This window comes from Hypanus sabinus, chromosome 15, assembly GCF_030144855.1.
Source record: "Hypanus sabinus isolate sHypSab1 chromosome 15, sHypSab1.hap1, whole genome shotgun sequence".
NCBI classification, from domain to species: domain Eukaryota; kingdom Metazoa; phylum Chordata; class Chondrichthyes; order Myliobatiformes; family Dasyatidae; genus Hypanus; species Hypanus sabinus.
In genome coordinates, this window is record NC_082720.1 from 91,267,064 (window position 1) to 91,291,562 (window position 24,499).

General features: G+C 54.9%; 1 protein-coding gene across 7 annotated transcripts in view; it reads left to right on the forward strand.

Moving 5' to 3' along the window:
• Window positions 1–24,499, forward strand: part of cyfip2 (cytoplasmic FMR1 interacting protein 2) — a 180,223-nt gene that overhangs the window by 40,481 nt on the left and 115,243 nt on the right. For 5 of the 7 annotated variants that reach the window (XM_059990728.1, XM_059990727.1, XM_059990726.1 and 2 more), the window contains 9 exons: window positions 2,267–2,368; window positions 3,326–3,507; window positions 7,612–7,708; window positions 8,218–8,346; window positions 9,697–9,801; window positions 12,396–12,487; window positions 15,232–15,349; window positions 15,581–15,700; window positions 23,380–23,505. In XM_059990728.1, coding sequence (XP_059846711.1) covers window positions 2,267–2,368; window positions 3,326–3,507; window positions 7,612–7,708; window positions 8,218–8,346; window positions 9,697–9,801; window positions 12,396–12,487; window positions 15,232–15,349; window positions 15,581–15,700; window positions 23,380–23,505 — 1,071 coding nt within the window. The remainder of the gene's footprint in view (window positions 1–2,266; window positions 2,369–3,325; window positions 3,508–7,611; window positions 7,709–8,217; window positions 8,347–9,696; window positions 9,802–12,395; window positions 12,488–15,231; window positions 15,350–15,580; window positions 15,701–23,379; window positions 23,506–24,499) is intronic. The other 2 variants (XM_059990730.1, XM_059990732.1) reach the window with 1 other exon arrangement.

Genomic DNA, 24,499 nt, shown 5'->3' on the forward strand with positions numbered 1-24,499 from the left:
GAGGCCGTTGACATTGTGAAACACTGTTGTGTCACTCTGACTGTGGCTGTCAACATTGTGAATCGCTGTTGTGTCACTGACTGTGGCTATCAATATGGTGAGACACTGTTGTGTCACTCTGAGGCTGTCAACATGGTGAAACACTGTTGTGTCACTCTGAGACAGATGACACTGTGAAACACTGTTGTGTTACTCTGACTGTGGCTATCAACATGGTGAGACACTGTTGTGACACTGACTGAGGCCGTTGATATTGTGAAACACTGTTGTGACACTCTGACTGAGACAGTTGACACTGTGAAATGCTGTTGTGTCACTCTGACTAAGTCAGTCAACACTGTCAAACACTGTTGTGTCACTCTGTGGCTGTCAACATTGTGAGACACTGTTGTGTCACTCTGAGGCTGTCAACATTGTGAAACACTGTTGTGACACTGAGACAGTTGACACTGTGAAACGCTGTTGTGTCACTCTGTGGCTGTCAACAGTGTGAAACATTGTTGTGACACTGAGACAGTTGACACTGTGAAACGCTGTTGTGTCACTCTGGCTATCACATGGTGAAACGCTGTTGTGTCACTCTGACTGTGGCTATCAACATGGTGAAACACTGTTGTGTCACTCTGAGACTGTTGACATTGTGAAACGCTGTTGTGTCGCTCTGTGGCTATCAACACTGTGAAACAATGTGGTGACACTGACTGAGGCCGTTGACACTGTGAAACGCTGTTGTGTCTCTCTGACTGTGGCTGTCAACATGGTGAGACACTGTTGTGACACTGACTGAGGCCGTTGACACTGTGAAACGCTGTTGTGTCTCTCTGACTGTGGCTATCAACATGATGAAACAGTGTTGTGACACTGACTGAGACCGTTGACATTGTGAAACGCTGTTGTGTCACTCTGACTGTGGCTATCAACATGATGAAACACTGTTGTGACACTGACTGTGCTGTCAACAGTCACGCCCTCACCCTTGGTGAGGGTCTGTGGAAGGTCGTGGGGAAGTGCGGATGTCCACGGAAATTAATCACCAAGGTTCAGCAGTTCCACGATGGCATTGCAAGCTGGAGATAAAGTAAATCTATTGTCAAACTACTTCTAATGTCACTGTGTACAACCCTGATACAAACAGGAGAGAATCTACAGGAGCTGGAAATCCGAGCAACACACACAAAATGCTGGAGGAACTCAGCAGGTCAGGCAGCATCTATGGAAAAAAGTACACAGCTCCCCCTCCCACACTGGCAAAAATAAGCATCGGCACCCCCCACCGAGTACTGAAGCATGCAGCAAAGCATCAGTAAAGACACAGGCTTGCAGTAGCCCCAAGACTACTCGTTCACCCCGTATTCGACGTACCACAAACTCTCTCTTCCTAGTAAGGGAGAAGGAGATGTCTCTGTTTCACAGTGAGAGGGGAGGCGTAACAAACAACTCACTGATTTACAATGTTAAAAGTCCATTGCATCACTTTTTCCTATCACACAGCCGGAGATCTTCCATCTCCCACAACACACTGATTTCCTGCTGGGACACCGACTTTCAGTCCTCCCGTCTCCAGAACCCTGAGATCCTGGAACTCCGTAGGCGGGCTGAGCTCTTCGGCTGTATCCTTGGCATGTCGGATAACAGCCGGTCGTGAAACCCCGAGAGCGGGTCACCTTTCCGCAAAGATCTGAAGTCAGGCCGGGGTTTCCATCAGGATTGGAAAGAAAGTACAAGCTGGCAGGTGATAGGTGAGACCAGGTGAGGGGATGAAATAAGAAGCTATGTGGTGATCGATCGAGAGAAGTGGGAATCTGAACGGGGAAGGGAGTGGGCCGTGGGAGAAAGGGAGGGGCAACACAGGGAGTGATAAGTAGGAAAGGAGAAGGGAAGGGGTAAGATGACAGCTAAAAATGGGGAATGGAAAAGGAGAGAAGGGGAGGTGGAGAAATTACCTCAAATTGAGGAAACCTGTGTCCAAGCTGTTACGTTGGAGACTACCCAGAACTGTTGCTGCTTCACCCTGGGTGTGGCTGCAGAAGAAGAGGCTGTGGAACGATTTGTGGGAATGGGAATGGTTGGCCACTGGAAAATCTTCCCTGTTGCAGATGGAGGACCTTAAACCTTCTGAGCATACCTCTGATTTAATGATCCCCTGATTCAGCACATTGTTCAGGGTTGATGTGCAGCCCCACAAGCGATTCTGCCCCAGGAGGACCTTACACATGCTGTACTCATCAGTTTCTGGAGCTAATTGCTCTCCCTATGTGCTACCCAGGTCAAGTGTAACGAGCAGCCGAACCGGGTGGAGATCTACGAGAAGACGGTGGAGGTGCTGGAGCCTGAGGTCACCAAGCTAATGAAATTCATGTACTTCCAGGTAAAGGGAACCAGGGGAGCCTCAGCCCTCCCACAGAACTGCCCCTCCCTCAGTACAGACCCTCCCATAGGGTGACCCTCCCTTACCACCCCTACCCCACAGTGTGACCCTCCTTCAGTACCGCCCCTTCGACAGGGTGACCCTCCCTCAGTACCACCCCCCCACAGTGACCCTCCCTCAGAAGCACCCCTCCCTCAGTACCGCCCCTCCACAGTGACCCTCCCTCAGTAGCACCCCTCCCTCAGTGTGACCCTCCTTCAGTACCGCTCCTCCCACAGGTTGACCCTACCTCAATATCACCCCCCCACAGTGACCCTCCCTCAGTAGCACCCCTCCCTCAGTGTGACCCTCCTTCAGTACCGCTCCTCCCACAGGTTGACCCTACCTCAATATCACCCCCCCACAGTGACCCTCCCTCAGTACCACCCCCCCACAGTGCGACCCTCCCTCAGTCCCGCCCCTCTCACAGTGTGACCCTCCCTCAGTACTGCCCCCCCACAGTGTGACCCTCCCTCAGTACCGCCCCCCCACAGTGCGACCCTCCCTCAGTCCCGCCCCTCTCACAGTGTGACCCTCCCTCAGTACTGCCCCCCCACAGTGTGACCCTCCCTCAGTACCGCCCCCCCACAGTGCGACCCTCCCTCAGTCCTGCCCCTCCCACAGTGTGACCCTCCCTCAGTACCACCCCCCCACAGTGCGACCCTCCCTCAGTCCCGCCCCTCTCACAGTGTGACCCTCCCTCAGTACTGCCCCCCCACAGTGTGACCCTCCCTCAGTACCGCCCCCCCCACAGTGCGACCCTCCCTCAGTCCTGCCCCTCCCACAGTGTGACCCTCCCTCAGTACTGCCCCCCGCTCAGTGTGACTCCCTTACTGCCCACCTCTACATGTAGCCCTTGTGTGGTTCTGTATATGTCCATTGGGATGAACCGTGTCCTGTGTTTCCTCCTGACCCCAGCGCAAGGCGATCGAGAGATTCTGCAGCGAGGTGAAGCGTTTGTGTCATGCTGAGCGTCGGAAGGATTTTGTCTCTGAGGCGTACTTGCTGACCCTCGGCAAGTTCATCAACATGTTCGCAGTGCTGGACGAGCTGAAGAACATGAAGTGCAGTGTGAAGAATGACCACTCTGCTTACAAACGGTCAGTCAGCAGCCACTCAACACTCACACGGATATAGATGGAGGCTTTTCAGCCCATTGACCGCGAGTCCATAAGACATAGGAGCAGAATTCGGCCCTTCAGCCCATTGGGTCTGTTCTGCCATTCCATTTTAGCTGATTTATTTCCCCTGTCAACCCCATTCTCCTGATTTCTCCCATAACCTTTGACTAACCAAGAACCTCTGCTTTAAATATACTCAATGACAAGGTCTCTACAGCCATCTGTGGCAGTGAATACCACAGATTCACCATCCTCTGGCTAGAGAAATCTCATCTCTTGTGTAAACAGATGCTTCTCTATTCTAAGGCTGTGCCCTCTGGTCCTCATCTCCTTCACTATAGGAAACATCCTCTCCACATCCACTCTATCTGTGTCCTCTGGTCCTAGACTCCCCACTATAGGAAACATCCTCTCCACATCCACTCTATCTGTGTCCTTTGGTCCTAGACTCCCCACTATAGGAAACATCCTCTCCACATCCACTCTACCTGTGTCCTCTGGTCCTCATATCCTTCACTATTGGAAACATCCTGTCCACATCCACTCTACCTGTGTCCTTTGGTCCTAGACTCCCCACTATAGGAAACATCCTCTCCACATCCACTCTATCTGTACCCTCTGGTCCTAGACTCCCCCACTATAGGAAACATCCTCTCCACATCCACTCTATCTGTGTCCTTTGGTCCTAGACTCCCCACTATAGGAAACATCCTCTCCACATCCACTCTATCTGTACCCTCTGGTCCTAGACTCCCCCACTATAGGAAACATCCTCTCCACATCCACTCTATCTGTGCCCTCTGGTCCTCATCTCCTTCACTATTGGAAACATCCTCTCCACATCCACTCTATCTGTACCCTCTGGTCCTCATCTCCTTCACTATAGGAAACATCCTCTCCACATCCACTCAATCTGTGCCCTCTGGTCCTCATATCCTTCACTATAGGAAACATCCTCTCCACATCCACTCTATCTGTGTCCTCTGGTCCTAGACTCCCCCACTATAGGAAACATTCTCTCCACATCCACTCTATCTGTGCCCTCTGGTCCTGGACTCCCCACTATAGGAAACATCCTCTCCACATCCACTCTATCTGTGTCCTTTGGTCCTAGACTGCCTCACGACAGGAAACATCCTCTCCACATCCACTCTATCTGTGCCCTCTGGTCCTCATCTCCTTCACTATTGGAAACATCCTGTCCACATCCACTCTATCTGTGCCCTCTGGTCCTCATCTCCTTCACTATTGGAAACATCCTCTCCACATCCACTCTATTGAGTGCTTTCAATATTCAGTAAGTTATCAGGCCAGTGAGTACAGGCTCAAAGCCATGAAATGCTCCCGGGATCATTCTCGTGAACCTCTTGTAGATCCTCTCCAATGCCAGAACATCTTCTGTTAGATAAGGGGCCCAAAACTGCTCACTACTTCTTTACATCCAACACAAAATCCGAAATGCCTATGGCATCCCCAGCTCTTCTGTGAGAAGAGATTCCCAGGCAGACAGAGGAAACACGTGTGCTCAAAGACTGACAGCATCCCCACTGGGAACATGCGTCCTTCACCCCCTCTCAGTGGAGGTGCGATTAGGGATCCTGGAGGCTGGGCGACTCGAGTCGAGGCCAGTGAGTGAGCCACAATATTCCAACTAATGAAGGGCAACTTATCTCTGCACTGTCTCCTCATCCTCCTTAGAATGAGGTGACCAGACTGAATGCGACACTCCTAGTGTGGTCTGGCCGGTGTGTTGTAGTGCCAAGTCGAGCAAAGTTTAGCTATATACGTGTATATATGTGTGCGTATATATATATATATATATATATAATGTTTATAACCATATAGCGTATATAGAGACAAGTCAACGATTCTTCAAACCAGGTGTAAAGCACAGTAGTACACACGACACACATAGCACAGGATAACTTATGAAGGCAAGGATAAAATCTACAGGTGAATCACACAGAAATAACAAACTAAAGTGCATTAATGTTAAATACTGTAAGTTATGGAACAGATAAACCAGTGACATTTCAAATACGATGCAACCGGGAGTTCAGAAGCCTAACGGCCTGAGGGAAGAAACTGTTTCCCATCCTGACCGTTCTTGTCTTTATGCATCGGAGTCTCCTGCCTGATGGTAGAAAGTCGAAGAGGATGCTGGATGGATGGGTGGGATCCTTAATAATAATAGAGCTGCAACATTACCCCATAGCTCTTGAACTCAATCCCCTGACTAATGAAGCCAACACACCATCCACTTTCTTAATCGCCCTGTCAATGCATGCAAACTTTGAGGTATCTATGGATGTGGACTCTAGATTCTTCTGTTCCCCCACTGCCAAGTCTCTTGCGTTTAGCCCTGTATTCTACCTTGAAATTAGACTGTTCAAAGTAAATCACTTCGCACTTGTCTGGATTTAACCCCATCTGCCACATCTCAGCCCAGCTCTGCATCCTATCAATGTTCTGTTGTAACCTACGACAACCTTCTACACGATCCACAATTCCACAAACCTTCATGTGATCTGCAAATTTACTAACCCACCCTTCCACTTCCTCCTCCTGGTTATTTATAAAAACCACAAAGAGCAGGGGTCCCAGAACAGATCCCTGCAGAACACCAGTGGTCACCAACCTCCAGAATACACTCCATCTACCACCAGCCTCTGCCTTCTGTGGACAGTCAGTTTTGAAGATGTTGCCAATTAGGTCCCTTTTAAACCTTTCCCCTCTCACCCCAAATCTGTGTCCTCTGGTTTTCTGTCAACTCCATGATGTACTCACACACAACACATCAACTACGATATTACCATCATTAAGCTAATAAAATATAATTCAAAATGCATACAGGTGAACAGTAAACCAGTGACCAGACCCTGGTGATGACAGCCTGAGGGAAGAAACTGTTTCCCAGTCTGGCAGTCCTAGCCCTGATGCTCCTGCACCTCCTTCCTGACAGTGGTGGGTCAGAGAGATTGTGGGATGGGAGGTAGGGATGCTTCAGGTCCTTCACCTGCAGTGCTCTTGGGGAATGTGACAAATAGTGAGTGGGGGGTGGGGTAGATCCCGGTGATCTGCCATCCTCTGCGGGATCCTGTGGTCTGATTCCTTGCAGCTTGTCTCCACGCATCGATGCTCATCCCTGCTCGTTTCCATCGGTCAGGTGTAAATATCCAGAAGTTTGCAGCTCACCCTCAGACCAGTGAATAACGACCAAGTCTGCCAAACCTCTCCTGAGAACTCCATCAAATCCCAGCAACATCCTCAGAAATCCTTCCAAATTCATGATGTCCTTCCTGATGATGAGAAACACAGACCAGGAACAGGCCCTTCAGCCCTGAATGCTGTGTTGAGCCAATTAGTCATCAAATGGCCAACTAAACTAATCCCTCTGCCTACACAATGTCCACATCCCTCCATTTTCCTCACATTCATGTGCCCATCTAAACTTCTTTGGAAAGTTTCTAATTATCTGCCTCCACCATACCCCAGGCAGCATGTTCCAGACACCCATCACTCTCTGTGTAAAACAACTTGCCCTTCACTCCTCCTTTGAAATTACCCCCCTCAACTTAAATTCGAGTCCTCTGGTATTAGACATTTGAACCCTGGGAAAAAGCTACTGACTGTCTACTCTAGCCATGCCTCTTATAAACCTCTATCTGATCTCCCCTCAGCCTCTGCTATTCCACAGAAAACAACCCCAGTTTGCCCAATTTCTCCTTACAACACATTCCATCTAACCCTGGCAACATCCTGGTGAACCTCTCCTGTAATGGGGTGACCAGACTAACTGTGTTCAACACTCTAGGTGTGGACTAAGTAAAATTTTATAAAGCTGCAAGATAACTTCCTGACTTTTGAACTCAATGCCTGAATAATAAAAGTATGCATTCCATAAGCCTTCTTAACCACCCTATCGACCTGTGCCACCAATTTCAGGGGGCTGTGACCCTCTGCTCACCGGTACTGTTAAGGGTCCTGTGTTTGTCTCGGGGAGGGGGTGTGCGTGACCACTGCGAGATGTACTGTGGGTGGTGCCCGCACACTGACTGACTACCTTGCCCTCCAACTCCTCAGGGCCGCTCAGTTCCTGCGGAAAATGGCCGACCCTCAGTCGATTCAGGAATCTCAGAATCTCTCCATGTTCCTTGCCAACCACAACCGCATCACCCAGGTGGGCAGGGAGGGAGGGGCTGAGAGGGTGGGTCTGGTGGGGAGGGAGAGGGAGAGGGAGATGGAGAGAAAGGGGAGGATGGGGAAAACAGGACAGAGAGAAGAAGGGCATGACGGGCAGGGTGGGGGCAGAAAGGATAGGGGTAATGGGTGAGGGGTGGGGGCAGTGACAGTGGGAATGGTAGTGATTTATCCCGAAGTCAGGTGTTGTAGAAGAATGACTCTCTTTGGCAGGAGACAGTGAGGGTCTGAGGAGGTGGCAGTGAGGGTGGGGTCCCACCGAACTCCCCCTTCCTCAGTGTGTGAGAGTGGGGGAGACGGGGAGTATAGTTTTAACGATGTGAGCGGAGGAGACGGGGAGTGTGGGGATGACAGTGTGGGTGGGGGAGATGGGGAGTGTGGGGGTGACAGTGTGGGTGGGGGAGACGGGGAGGAGGGTGAGGGAGATGGGGAGGGGGTGAGGTGATAGTGTGACTGCTGCCCCACTCCCTCCCGCTGTCCCCTCCCTAGTGCCTGCACCAGCAGCTGGAGGTGATTCCTGGGTACGAGGAGCTGCTTGCCGACATCGTCAACATCTGCGTCGATTATTATGAGAACAAAATGTACCTCACGCCCAGCGAGAAACACATGCTACTCAAGGTCAGCCATGGCGAATGAGGGCATGGTGGCAGGGGTCGCAACAGAGAACGTGCTCGGGATGCCCTGGGGGGGTGTGGGGGTTTGCTGTGTGGAGGGTGGGAGGTGTGGATCGCTGGGTTGGTGGGTATGACGATTTGCTGTGTAGGTGTGGGGGTTTGCTGTGTAGGTGTGGGTTTGCTGTGTGGAGGGTGGGAGGTGTGGATCGCTGGGTTGGGAGGGTATGACAATTCGCTGGGTGGTGTTGAGATTCACTGGGTGGGTGTGGGGATTTGCTGTGTGGAGGGTGGGAGGTGTGGATCGGTGGATTGGTGGGTATGACGATTTGCTGTGTAGGTGTGGGGGTTTGCTGTGTAGGTGTGGGTTTGCTGTGTGGAGGGTGGGAGGTGTGGATCGCTGGGTTGGGAGGGTATGACAATTCGCTGGGTGGTGTTGAGATTCACTGGGTGGGTGTGGGGATTTGCTGTGTGGAGGGTGGGAGGTGTGGATCGGTGGATTGGTGGGTATGACGATTTGCTGTGTAGGTGTGGGGGTTTGCTGTGTAGGTGTGGGTTTGCTGTGTGGAGGGTGGGAGGTGTGGATCGGTGGATTGGTGGGTATGACGATTTGCTGTGTAGGTGTGGGGGTTTGCTGTGTAGGTGTGGGTTTGCTGTGGAGGGTGGGAGGTGTGGATCGCTGGGTTGGGAGGGTATGACAATTCGCTGGGTGGTGTTGAGATTCACTGGGTGGGTGTGGGGATTTGCTGTGTGGAGGGTGGGAGGTGTGGATCGGTGGATTGGTGGGTATGACGATTTGCTGTGTAGGTGTGGGTTTGCTGTGTGGAGGGTGGGAGGTGTGGATCGCTGGGTTGGTGGGGTGTGACGATTTGCTGTGTAGGTGTGGGGGTTTGCTGTGTAGGTGTGGGTTTGCTGTGTGGAGGGTGGGAGGTGTGGATCGGTGGATTGGTGGGTATGACGATTTGCTGTGTAGGTGTGGGGGTTTGCTGTGTAGGTGTGGGTTTGCTGTGTGGAGGGTGGGAGGTGTGGATCGCTGGGTTGGTGGGGTGTGACGATTTGCTGTGTAGGTGTGGGGATTCATTGGGGAATGTGTTGAGTGCAGTTGTATCCAGGGGGTCTGTGAGTGGACAGGTTGAGTGGGGAGTTCCCACTGCCCTCACCGAACCCTAGGGACAGAAGCAAGGAAGTGCATAAGTAGGGAGGGAGAGAGAGGGAGGAAGAGGAAGACACATGGAGAGAGGAGGAGAGAGGGAGGGAGGACAGATGGGTGGAGGGAGAAGTTCCATGAGTGGAACTGATGGTGGAGGGTGGGGGGTGTCTCTGGATGGGTGCTAACTCTGCCCCTCCCTCTTGCCAGGTGATGGGTTTTGGCCTCTACCTCATGGACGGCAACATCAGCAATATCTACAAACTGGACGCCAAACGCCGCATCAACTTGAGCAAAATTGACAAGTTCTTCCGGGTGAGGCAGGGGGCAGCCGTCTCCCTCCGGCCGCAGGCATTCCAAGGCCCAGGCACCCACAAGAAGAGATTCCTCCCCCCACCACCCGAATCTCCCTCTCTCCCCCACCGCTCTCCTCCTCTACTCCCACCAGGGTTCACTGCTTGATAGCAAGACAGCAAGATCCCATTGTTGTTCACTGACCCTGTGGTGGGTGGGAGCAGTAGGGGAGGTAAATTCCAGGAGTCCCCACCCCCTTTCAAAGGACTGAGGGTGGAGGGAGTGGGAGGGCTTCTTCAGGAGCTTGAGGCAATTTGGTACGTCACGAAAGACCTCTGCAAATTTTGACAGGTGTACCATGGAGAGCATTCTGACTGGCTACATCCCTGTCTGGTGTGGAGGGGCCACTGCACAGGATCAGAAAAAGCTGTAGAAATTGTAAACTTAGTCAGCTCCATCACGGGCACTGGCCTCCCCAGCATCGAGGACACCTTCAAAAGGCAATGCCTCAGAGAGGCTGCATCTATCATTCAGGACCCCCCCCCACCCAGGACGTGCCCTCTTTGCTGCCATCAGAGAGGAGGTACAGGAGTCTGAAGACACACATTCAGAGTTTCAGGAACAGCTTCTTCCCCTCCACCTTTCTAAATGGACAGTGAACCCACCAACACCACCTTACTACTTTTTTCCTCTCTTTGCATTACCATTTAATTTAATTTGTTATGCCTAGAGTGTTTCTTATTGTAATTTATAGTTTATTATCGCAATGTACTGCTGCCACAAAACAACTGATTTGACAACATATGCCAGTGATACGAAACCTGATTCAGATTTGAAGGGGACAAGCGGGTGGGTGGAAGGGAGAGTGGAACGCCTGACGAAGAAGAGGACAGTGAGTTAAATCCCCAACACCTCGCTCACTGCCAGCTTGGCAGACCAAGTTTCTGGACTGGTTAATGTCATTTCCAGTGCACACGTGTAAACTGTTGCTCTGGATCTAAAGGGGCACAAAAACACCTGATAAGATAAAGAACACAATGGTTAGAAAAAACAGTAAATATAAAAATATAAAATAGCTTATATACACAGATTGTATGTCTATAAAGTGACACTAGGCTCAGGAGTGTCTGACAGGAAATGATAAAGTAGTGGTGTTTGGGAGTGTGGAGCGGTGGGTTAGTGCACTGCTTGGGGAAAGTCACTGATTTTGAGTCTGTTGGTCCTGATGTGGATGCTACATGGCCTCTTCCCTGATGGGAGTGGGGCAAACAGTCCATGAGCAGGGTGGGTGCGATCCTTTATGATGTTACTGGCCCCTTTCTCTATATTTGACCTTGAAGGCAGGTAAGCTGGTGTTGGTGATGCGTTGGGGAGTTTTGACAGCCACGTTGCAGTTTCTGTCCCCTGTGACGTGTTTGGATGTGTGCATTCACGGGGTGGGAGGTGGATGGAACTGGCAGCAGCTGAAGCGAAGGAAAACTCAAGGGGCCGAGTTGCCTCATTTGAATGGTCTGCGACAACAGGCCTGGAGACTGAGAGCAGGGAGTCTGGATCCGTCCAGAGTTTGGGAAGTCTTCCTCTGCCGGTCAGAATCAGGTTTATTAACGCTGTCCAACAGTTCATGAAATTTGTTATTTGGTGGTAACAGTACAGTGCAAAGACTTAAAAATCATTAAAAGCCACAAAAATTAATAAACAGCACTAAAAAGGAACAGTGTGATCCAATGACGAAGGGAGGATGCTGTTCCTAAAACAATGAGTGTGTGATTTCAGAATCAGAATCAAAATTCAGTCTTGGATTTCAAATTCAGAAATCAGGTTCAAAATCAAAATCAGGTTTATTGTCATTGACAAATGTAAAAATTTGTTGTTTTGTGTAGTACGTGCAAAAGTACTATAAGTTGCAATTAGAAATATAAAGAATTAAATAAGTGGTGCAAAAAGGGAGCAAAATAGTGAGGACGTGTTCGTGGGTTCATTGTCCATTCAGAAAGCTGATGGCCGAGGGGAAGAAGCTGTTCCTGAATCGTTGAGTGTGCGTCTTCAGGCTCTTGTACCTCCTCCTCAATGGTAGCAATGAGAAGAGGGCACGTCCTGGTTAATGGGGGTCCTTAATGCTGGGTGTTGCCTTTTTGAGGCATCTCCTTTTGAAGGTGTCCCTGATGCTGGGGAGGCCAGTGCCCGTGATGGAGCTGGCTGAGTTTACAACTTTCTGCAACTGTTTCCAATCTTGTGCAGTAACCTCACCGTATGAGACAGGAATGCAGCCAGTCAGACTGCTCCCCACAGTACGTCTGCAGACATTTACGAGAGTCTTTGGTGACATACAAAATCCACTCAGACTCCTGACTGCGCTTTGCTGGGGTGTTCGGTGAGGTACAAACGAATTGGTTTTGAACACAGCAGATTGTGCAGATGGGAGAGATGAGGAAAACCCTCTGCAAGGGAGGGGGCAAGATCCCGTGGAGTGGAGTTTAGGGGAGCCCGTGGGAGGGTAGCCTGGTTTGTGCTGGTCCCCGGTGTGACGAGTCGGGGGATCCCTCGGGGGTGGTACAGGGCTCTGTGGGGGCCGAGGTCGGTGTGTTTCACCCCCTCCCCTCTCTCCTCTGTTGTAGCAGTTGCAGGTGGTGCCGCTGTTTGGAGACATGCAGATAGAGCTGGCCAGATACATTAAGACCAGTGCTCACTATGAGGAGAACAGGTCCAAGTGAGTGCAAGCCCTAATGTACCCTGTGCCTCAGCCCTCGCCGCCGCGCCAAGGGGGGGGAGCAAAAGCCCTAATGTACCCTGTGCTGCTGCACCGAGGCCCCCATCCTACTCCATCTCACCCACTCACACGATTCCCAGTGGGAGGCCTTTTGGAGCAGGAAGGGGCTGAGGTCGGACTCCCTCCTTCAGCTGAGCGTCTTGTCTGTCCTGTTGCTGAGATGTTGGAGCGAGGTACTGCAGATGAGAAGGTGTGGCAACGAATGGGTCAGACCAAGGGCTTCTGAAGGGCCCCAGTGCCCTCCTCAACTGGGGTGGGAACTCCCCACCTCAATCCTCCCTGCAGACACTCGGCTCCCAACAGTCAAAACATTCCTCGCATTCGCAAGTCTCACAGCCCACAGACACTCTCCCCCCACCCACTGAATCCCCTCCCACAGCTCACAGACACTCTCCCCCCACCCACTGAATCCCCTCCCACAGCCCACAGACACTCTCCCCCCACCCACTGAATCCCCTCCCACAGCTCACAGACACTCTCCCCCCACCCACTGAATCCCCTCCCACAGCCCACAGACACTCTCCCCCCACCCACTGAATCCCCTCCCACAGCCCACAGACACTCTCCCCCCACCCACTGAATCCCCTACCACAGCCCACAGACACTCTCCCCCCACCCACTGAATCCCCTCCCACAGCCCACAGACACTCTCCCCCCACCCACTGAATTCCCTCCCACAGCCCACAGACACTCTCCCCCCACCCACTGAATCCCCTCCCACAGCCCACAGACACTCTCCCCCCACCCACTGAATTCCCTCCCACAGCCCACAGACACTCTCCCCCCACCCACTGAATCCCCTCCCACAGCCCACAGACACTCTCCCCCCACCCACTGAATCCCCTCCCACAGCCCACAGACACTCTCCCCCCACCCACTGAATCCCCTCCCACAGCCCACAGACTCTCTCCCCCCACCCACTGAATCCCCTCCCACAGCTCACAGACACTCTCCCCCCACCCACTGAATCCCCTCCCACAGCCCACAGACTCTCTCCCCATCATTGACTCCCCCCACCCACTGAATCCCCTCCCACAGCCCACACTCTCCCCCCACCCACTGAATCCCCTCCCACAGCCCACAGACACTCTCCCCAACACTGACTCCCCCCACCCACTGTCCTCTCCCATAACCCACAGAAACTCTCCCCATCATTGACTCCCCCCACCCACTGAATCCCCTCCCACAGTCCACAGACACTCTCCACCATCACTGACTCCCCCTTTCACAGCCCATAGACACTTTCCCCCATCACCGAGTCTCCCTACCCCCCTGAATCCCCTCCACAACCCGTGGATATGTGCCGCAGCTGCCAAAACAACGCCCACAGCCCATAGACACTGTCCCCCATCACCGAGTCTCCCTACCCCCCTGAATCCCCTCCACAACCCGTGGATATGTGCCGCATCTGCCAAAACAACGCCCACAGCCCATAGACACTGTCCCCCATCACCGAGTCTCCCTACCCCCCTGAATCCCCTCCACAACCCGTGGATATGTGCCGCATCTGCCAAAACAACGCCCACAGCCCATAGACACTCTCCCCCATCACCGAGTCTCCCTACCCCTCCGATGCACCATCAATAACTCACACTGAGACGTAAGGCGAGATATCGGCTTTTATTGACTGGAAGAAGGAACCAGGAGTGAGTGTCCATCATACTATGTCCTGGAGACTGAGGCCGAGCGTCAGGCCTCAGATCGCCTTTATACAGGGGCCTGTGGGAGGAGCCACAGGAGCAGTCAGCAGGGGGCGTCCAGACAGGCACATAGTTCACCACACCCCCTGAATCCCCTCCACAATCCGTGGATATGCCGCATCTGCCAAAACAACGCCCACAGCCCATAGACACTCTCCCCCATCTCCGAGTCTCCCTACCCCCCTGAATCCCCTCCACAACCCGTGGATATGTGCCGCATCTGCCAAAACAACGCCCACAGCCCACGAACACACCCCTGAAGTTTCCTGCTTCCACTGGTGTCCCAGGTTATGTGGGGGTGTTCTGCGCTGACAGAACTCTCTGTGAGAGACATCCCTCTCTCCATCCCCTCAAGTCAAGGCCTGTAATTAGTATGTTTGCCTGCACTGTGTAACAGGCCCATTCTCCCACCCTGTGTAACATCATCTGTCTGCCGGCCCCACTCCTGGCCTGTGTAACACAGTTTGTCTGCTGGTCAGTTCTCCTGGTCTGTGTAATACTGTCTGTCCACTGGCCCGTTCTCCTGGCCTGTGTAATGCTGTTGGTCTGCCGGCCCACACTCCTGGCCTGTGTAACACTGTCTGTCCCCTGGCCTGTGTAATGCTGTCTGTCTGCTGGCCCACACTCTTGGCCTGTATAACACTGTCTGTCCCCTGGCCTGTGTAATGCTGTCGGTACATTGGCCCGTGCCCCTAGTCTGTGTAACTAGCCCGTTTTCCTGGCCTGTGTAACGCTCTCTGTCTACTAGCTTGTTCTCCTGGCCTGCATAACACTGTTCCCCAGCCTCTGTAATGCTGTCTGTCCACTGGCCCGTGCTTCCAGCCTGTGTAACACTGTCCGCTGGCCCGTGCTCCTAGCCTGTGTAACACTGTCTGTCCACCGGCCCATTCTCCTGGCCTGTGTAACACTGTCTGTCTGCCAGCCCACACTCCCAGCCCGTGTAACACTGTCTGTTGACCTGTGTAACACTGTCTATCCACGCAGGTGGACATGCACACAGGCAAGCAGCAGCCCGCAGTACAACATCTGCGAACAGATGGTTCACATCCGCGACGACCATATCCGCTTCATCTCTGAGCTGGCGCGGTACAGCAACAGCGAGGTGAGTCCCCCGGCCAGACCACAGCCCAGTCGGCTGTCCTGTCCACAGCACCTGTGTGTTTTATTGGTGACCTGTCACCCCTCTCAAATGTTTCCCTGTTCAACCAGAAGAACAGGCTTTTCAGCCCAGTCATTCAAACTGATTCCATCTGCTTGTACCCTTTATCCTGGCCTGTCCAAGCTCAGAGCTCAAAGTACATTCACGAATAAAGTATTCACCCTCTCTCTGCAGGTGGTGACGGGCTCTGGGCTGGACAGCCAGAAGTCTGATGAGGAATACCGGGAATTGTTTGACCTGGCACTGCGGGGTCTGCAGCTTCTCTCCAAGTGGAGCACCCACGTCATGGAAGTGGTGAGTGTTGTGTCAATCCCACTCCCTTCCCTCCATTCCCCTCCACTGCAGCTCCTCAACCCTCACACCAGATCTCTCCCCCCACACCGGATCTCTCCCCCCACACCGGATCTCATCACCCCACACCGGATCTCCTCAACCCTCACACCGGATCTCTCCCCCCACACCGGATCTCATCACCCCCACACCGGATCTCTCCCCCCACACCGGATCTCATCACCCCCACAGCAGATCTCTCCCCCCACACCGGATCTCATCACCCCCACACCAGATCTCTCCCCTCACACCAGATCTCTCACCCCACACCGGATCTCATCACCCCCACACCAGATCTCTCCCCCCACACCGGATCTCATCACCCCCACACCAGATCTCTCCCCCCACACCGGATCTCATCACCCCCACACCAGATCTCTCCCCCCACACCAGATCTCATCACCCCCACACCAGATCTCATCACCCCCACAAAGGATCTCTGCCCCCACAAGGGATCATCACCCCCACACCTGATCTGATCACCCCCACACCAGATCTCATCACCCCCACACCGGATCTCATCACCCCACACCGGATCTCTCCCCCCACACCGGATCTCATCACCCCCACACCAGATCTCTCCCCTCACACCAGATCTCTCCCCCCACACCGGATCTCTCCCCCCACACCGGATCTCATCACCCCCACACCGGATCTCATCACCCCCACACCAGATCTCTCCCCCCACACCGGATCTCATCACCCCCACACCGGATCTCTCCCCACACATCGGATCTCATCACCCCCACACCAGATCCCTCCCCCCACACCGGATCTCATCACCCCCACACCGGATCTCATCACCCCCACACCGGATCTCATCACCCCCACACCGGATCTCCCCCCACACCGGATCTCATCACCCCCACACCGGATCTCTCCCCCCACACCGGATCTCATCACCCCCACACTGGATCTCTCCCCCCACACCGGATCTCATCACCCCCACACCAGATCTCTCCCCCCACACCGGATCTCATCACCCCCACACCAGATCTCTCCCCCCACACCGGATCTCATCACCCCCACACCAGATCTCTCCCCCCACACCAGATCTCATCACCCCCACACCGGATCTCATCACCCCCACAAAGGATCTCTGCCCCCACAAGGGATCATCACCCCCACACCGGATCTCATCACCCCACACCGGATCTCTCCCTCCACACTGGATCTCATCACCCCACACCGGATCTCTCCCCCCACACCAGATCTCATCACCCCCACACTGGATCTCTCCCCCCACACCGGATCTCATCACCCCCACACTGGATCTCTCCCCCCACACCGGATCTCATCACCCCCACACCGGATCTCATCACCCCCACAAAGGATCTCTGCCCCCACAAGGGATCATCACCCCCACACCGGATCTCATCACCCCCACACCGGATCTCATCACCCCACACCGGATCTCATCACCCCCACACCAGATCTCATCACCCCCACACCGGATCTCAGCACCCCCACAAAGGATCTCTGCCCCCACACCAGATCTCATCACCCCCACACCGGATCTCATCACCCCCACACCGGATCTCATCACCCCCACAAAGGATCTCTGCCCCCACAAGGGATCATCACCCCCACACCGGATCTCATCACCCCACACCAGATCTCATCACCCCCACACCAGATCTCTCCCCCCTCACCAGATCTCATCACCCTCAAACCGGATCTCATCACCCCCACACCGGATCTCAACGCCCCCACACCAGACCTCATCACCCCCACACCGGATCTCTCCCCCCACACCGGATCTCATCACCCCCACACCGGATCTCATCACCCCCACACCGGATCTCTCCCCACACATCGGATCTCATCACCCCCACACCAGATCTCTCCCCCCACACCGGATCTCATCACCCCCACACCGGATCTCATCACCCCCACACTGGATCTCATCACCCCCACACCGGATCTCATCACCCCCACACCAGATCTCTCCCCCCACACCGGATCTCATCACCCCCACACCAGATCTCCCCCCACACACCGGATCTCATCACCCCCACACCAGATCTCTCCCCCCACACCAGATCTCATCACCCCCACACCAGATCTCTCCCCCCACACCAGATCTCATCAACCCCACACCGGATCTCATCACCCCCACACCGGATCTCATCACCCCCACACCGGATCTCCCCCCACACCGGATCTCATCACCCCCACACCGGATCTCATCACCCCCACACCGGATCTCTCCCCCCACACCGGATCTCATCACCCCCACACCAGATCTCTCCCCCCACACCGGATCTCATCAACCCCACACCAGATCTCTCCCCCCACACCGGATCTCATCACCCCCACACCAGATCTCTCCCCCCACACCAGATCTCATCACCCCCACAAAGGATCTCTGCCCCCACAAGGGATCATCACCCCCACACCGGATCTCATCACCCCCACACCGGATCTCATCACCCCACACCGGATCTCATCACCCCACACCGGATCTCATCACCCTCACACCGGATCTCATCACCCCCACAAAGGATCTCTGCCCCCACAAGGGATCATCACCCCCACACCGGATCTCATCACCCCCACAAAGGATCTCTGCCCCCACAAGGGATCATCACCCCCACACCGGATCTCATCACCCCACACCGGATCTCATCACCCCACACCGGATCTCTCCCCCCACACCGGATCTCATCACCCCACACCGGATCTCTCCCCCCACACCGGATCTCATCACCCCCACAAAGGATCTCTGCCCCCACAAGGGATCATCACCCCCACACCGGATCTCATCACCCCACACCGGATCTCATCACCCCACACCGGATCTCTCCCCCCACACCGGATCTCATCACCCCACACCGGATCTCTCCCCCCACACCGGATCTCATCACCCCCACAAAGGATCTCTGCCCCCACAAGGGATCATCACCCCCACACCGGATCTCATCACCCCACACCGGATCTCATCACCCCACACCGGATCTCATCACCCCACACCCGATCTCTCCCACCACACCGGATCTCATCACCCCACACCGGATCTCTCCCCCCACACCGGATCTCATCACCCCACCGGATCTCACCCCCCACACCAGATCTCATCACCCCCACACCGGATCTCATCACCCCCACAAAGGATCTCTGCCCCCACAAGGGATCATCACCCCCACACCGGACCTCATCACCCCACACCGGATCTCTCCCCCCACACAGGATCTCTCACCCCACACTGGATCTCACCCCCCACAAGGGATTTCATACCCCCCACACAGGATCTCTCACCCCACACTGAATCTCATCACCCCCACACCGGATCTCACCCCCCACAAGGGATTTCATACCCCCCACACTGGATCTCTCACCCCACACCGGATCTCATCACCCCACACCGGATCTCTCCCCCCACACCGGATCTCATCACCCCCACACCAGATCTCTCCCCTCACACCAGATCTCTCCCCCCACACCGGATCTCTCCCCCCACACCGGATCTCATCACCCCCACACCGGATCTCATCACCCCCACACCAGATCTCTCCCCCCACACCGGATCTCATCACCCCCACACCGGATCTCTCCCCACACATCGGATCTCATCACCCCCACACCAGATCCCTCCCCCCACACCGGATCTCATCACCCCCACACCGGATCTCATCACCCCCACACCGGATCTCCCCCCACACCGGATCTCATCACCCCCACACCGGATCTCTCCCCCCACACCGGATCTCATCACCCCCACACTGGATCTCTCCCCCCACACCGGATCTCATCACCCCCACACCAGATCTCTCCCCCCACACCGGATCTCATCACCCCCACACCAGATCTCTCCCCCCACACCGGATCTCATCACCCCCACACCAGATCTCTCCCCCCACACCAGATCTCATCACCCCCACACCGGATCTCATCACCCCCACAAAGGATCTCTGCCCCCACAAGGGATCATCACCCCCACACCGGATCTCATCACCCCACACCGGATCTCTCCCCCCACACTGGATCTCATCACCCCACACCGGATCTCTCCCCCCACACCAGATCTCATCACCCCCACACTGGATCTCTCCCCCCACACCGGATCTCATCACCCCCACACTGGATCTCTCCCCCCACACCGGATCTCATCACCCCCACACTGGATCTCTCCCCCCACACCAGATCTCATCACCCCCACACCGGATCTCTCCCCCCACACCAGATCTCATCACCCCCACACTGGATCTCTCCCCCCACACCGGATCTCATCACCCCCACACCGGATCTCATCACCCCCACAAAGGATCTCTGCCCCCACAAGGGATCATCACCCCCACACCGGATCTCATCACCCCCACACCGGATCTCATCACCCCACACCGGATCTCACCCCCCACACCAGATCTCATCACCCCCACACCGGATCTCAGCACCCCCACAAAGGATCTCTGCCCCCACACCAGATCTCATCACCCCCACACCGGATCTCATCACCCCCACAAAGGATCTCTGCCCCCACAAGGGATCATCACCCCCACACCGGATCTCATCACCCCACACCAGATCTCATCACCCCCACACCAGATCTCTCCCCCCACACCAGATCTCATCACCCTCAAACCGGATCTCATCACCCCCACACCGGATCTCATCACCCCCACACCGGATCTCAACGCCCCCACACCGGACCTCATCACCCCCACACCGGATCTCTCCCCCCACACCGGATCTCATCACCCCCACACCGGATCTCATCACCCCCACACCGGATCTCTCCCCACACATCGGATCTCATCACCCCCACACCAGATCTCTCCCCCCACACCGGATCTCATCACCCCCACACCGGATCTCATCACCCCCACACTGGATCTCATCACCCCCACACCGGATCTCATCACCCCCACACCAGATCTCTCCCCCCACACCGGATCTCTCCCCCCACACCGGATCTCATCACCCCCACACCAGATCTCCCCCCACACACCGGATCTCATCACCCCCACACCAGATCTCTCCCCCCACACCAGATCTCATCACCCCCACACCAGATCTCTCCCCCCACACCAGATCTCATCAACCCCACACCGGATCTCATCACCCCCACACCGGATCTCATCACCCCACACCGGATCTCATCACCCCCACACCGGATCTCATCACCCCCACACCGGATCTCCCCCCACACCGGATCTCATCACCCCCACACCAGATCTCTCCCCCCACACCGGATCTCATCAACCCCACACCAGATCTCTCCCCCCACACCGGATCTCATCACCCCCACACCAGATCTCTCCCCCCACACCAGATCTCATCACCCCCACAAAGGATCTCTGCCCCCACAAGGGATCATCACCCCCACACCGGATCTCATCACCCCACACCGGATCTCATCACCCCACACCGGATCTCATCACCCTCACACCGGATCTCATCACCCCCACAAAGGATCTCTGCCCCCACAAGGGATCATCACCCCCACACCGGATCTCATCACCCCACACCGGATCTCATCACCCCACACCGGATCTCATCACCCTCACACCGGATCTCATCACCCCCACAAAGGATCTCTGCCCCCACAAGGGATCATCACCCCCACACCGGATCTCATCACCCCACACCGGATCTCATCACCCCACACCGGATCTCTCCCCCCACACCGGATCTCATCACCCCACACCGGATCTCTCCCCCCACACCGGATCTCATCACCCCCACAAAGGATCTCTGCCCCCACAAGGGATCATCACCCCCACACCGGATCTCATCACCCCACACCGGATCTCATCACCCCACACCGGATCTCTCCCCCCACACCGGATCTCATCACCCCACACCGGATCTCTCCCCCCACACCGGATCTCATCACCCCCACAAAGGATCTCTGCCCCCACAAGGGATCATCACCCCCACACCGGATCTCATCACCCCACACCGGATCTCATCACCCCACACCGGATCTCATCACCCCACACCCGATCTCTCCCCCCACACCGGATCTCATCACCCCACACCGGATCTCTCCCCCCACACCGGATCTCATCACCCCACCGGATCTCACCCCCCACACCAGATCTCATCACCCCCACACCGGATCTCATCACCCCCACAAAGGATCTCTGCCCCCACAAGGGATCATCACCCCCACACCGGACCTCATCACCCCACACCGGATCTCTCCCCCCACACAGGATCTCTCACCCCACACTGGATCTCTCCCCCCACAAGGGATTTCATACCCCCCACACAGGATCTCTCACCCCACACTGAATCTCATCACCCCCACACCGGATCTCACCCCCCACAAGGGATTTCATACCCCCCACACTGGATCTCTCACCCCACACCGGATCTCTCACCCCACACCAGATCTCACCCCCCACAAGGGATTTCATACCCCCCACACCAGATCTCTCACCCCACACTGAATCTCATCACCCCCACACAGGATCTCTCACCCCACAAGGGATTTTGTACCCCCCACACAGGATCTCTCACCCCCACACCGGATCTCATCACCCCCACACCGGATCTCTCACCCCACAAAGGATTTTGTACCCCCCACACCGGATCTCATCACCCCCACACCGGATCTCTCACCCCACAAGGGATTTTGTACCCCCTACACCGGATCTCATCACCCCCACACCGGACCTCACCCCCCACACAGGATCTCTCCCCCTACACATCGGATTTCACCCCCCACATAGGATCTCTCCCCCCACACCGGAGTTTTGGTTTGTCACGGAAAACACTGGAAAACTTTTATCGATGTACCATGGAGAGCATTCTGACAGGCTGCATGACTGTCTGTAAAGGGGAGAGTTGGTGAGGGGCTACTGCACAGGACCGAAAGAAGCTGCAGAGGGTTGTAAGATTAGTCAGCTCCATCTGGGGGTATTAGCCTCCGTAGTGTTCAAGACATATTCAAGGAACTGTGCTTCAGGAAGGCAGCATCCATTATTAAGGACCTCCATGACCCAGGGCAAGCCCTTTTCTCACTGTTACCATCAGAGAGGAGCTACAGAAGCCTGAAGGCACACGCTCAGTGATTCAGGAACAGCTTCTTCCCCTCTGCCAAACGATTCCTAAATGGGCATTGAACCCTTGAACACTATCTAACTTTTAAAAAATATATATTATTTCTGTTTTTGCTCCATTTTCAATTTAACTATTTAATATACACATGTATACTTTAATGATTTACTGATTTACCTATTTATTTCCCGTTATTATGTATCGCATAGTACTGCTGCTGCAAAGTTAACAAATTTCACGACATATACCAGTGATATTAAACCTGATTCTGATTGCCTCCCACATAACCCTCCATTTTTCTATCATCCACGTGCATATCTCAGAGTGTCTTACACGTCCCTACTGTATCTGCCTCTCCCACCGCCCCGGCAGTGTGTTCCACACACTCAGCACTCTGTTAAATAAAACATACTTCTGACATCCCCTGATACTTTCCTCCAATCAGCAAGTTATGCCCCTCGATGAGGCATCTCGTGGATGGTGTGAGAGGTGTTGGGAACCCTCTTACCCCACTCTTGTAGTGTCCCCAGGTAGGTGGGTGTGGAGAGAGTGAGTGTCTGTCCCTGGACAGAAACCCACTAACCACAGGTCGTTAGTGTTTGTCTCGGTCTTGGTGAGTAATGCATCTCCTTTTCCAGTATTCTTGGAAGTTGGTGCACCCCACGGATAAATTCTGCAACAAGGACTGCCCCGGCACGGCGGAGGAGTACGAACGAGCCACTCGCTATAACTATACCAGCGAGGAGAAGTTTGCGCTGGTCGAGGTAATGGTGATGATGGACTAGGTACAGATACTGAGAGCGAGTCGATGGAGTCTCCAAACTCCACTCCCACTAATTCCCTCAGGTTCCCCCTTCAATGTTTCCATTCTGACCCCTCCCCCTCCCTCTCCCCCTGCAACTCCCTCCCCTTACACTCTCCTCCTCCATCCTTCTCCCCTTCCCTCTCCCCCTGCAGTACCCTCCTCCACCCTCTCCCCTGCAACTCCCTCCCCTCACCCTCTCCTCCTGCATCCCTCTCCTCTTCCCTCACCCCTCCCTCTCCCCACCCTCTCTCCCCGGCAACTCCCTCCCCTCACCCTCTCCTCCTACATCCTTCTCCCCTCCCTCTCCCCTCTCCCCTCTCCTGCAGCCCTCTCCCCTGCAACCCCCTCCTCCAGCCTCTCCCCCTGCATCCCTTCCTCCTTCTCCCCCTCCCTCCTTCTCCCCCTCTCCCTCCTCACCCCCTATGTACACAATTTGCCCATCTCTCATGGCCCTCCTATCCTCAGTCATCTCACCACTGCCTCTTGGGTCCCATCCTCTCCCTGTTCACCAATCTATTTCTCATCACTCGGGCCCCCTCCGTGCCTGAGAACTCCCCCATTCCCGAGAGCCTCTCATTCCTCAGAACTCCAGCTGCTGCCGAGACCCCCGTTCCCAACCCCCCCCCATTTCCGAGACCCCCTTTCCCAAACCCCCCATTTCCAAGCCCCCCGTTACCAACCCCCATTTCCGAGACCCCCGTTCCCAACCCCCCATTTCCGAGCCCCCCCGTTCCCAACCCCCCCATTTCCGAGACCCCCTTTCCCAAACCCCCCATTTCCGACCCTCATTCCCAACCCCCCCCATTTCCAAGACCCCCGTTCCTAACCCCCCCATTTCCAAGACACCCGTTCCCAACCCCCCCCATTTCCGACCCCTGTTCCCAAGAGCCCGTTCCTGAGAACACCCCCCCCGCCTTGTCCTGAGAGCGCACACTGTTCACTAGATCTCCTCT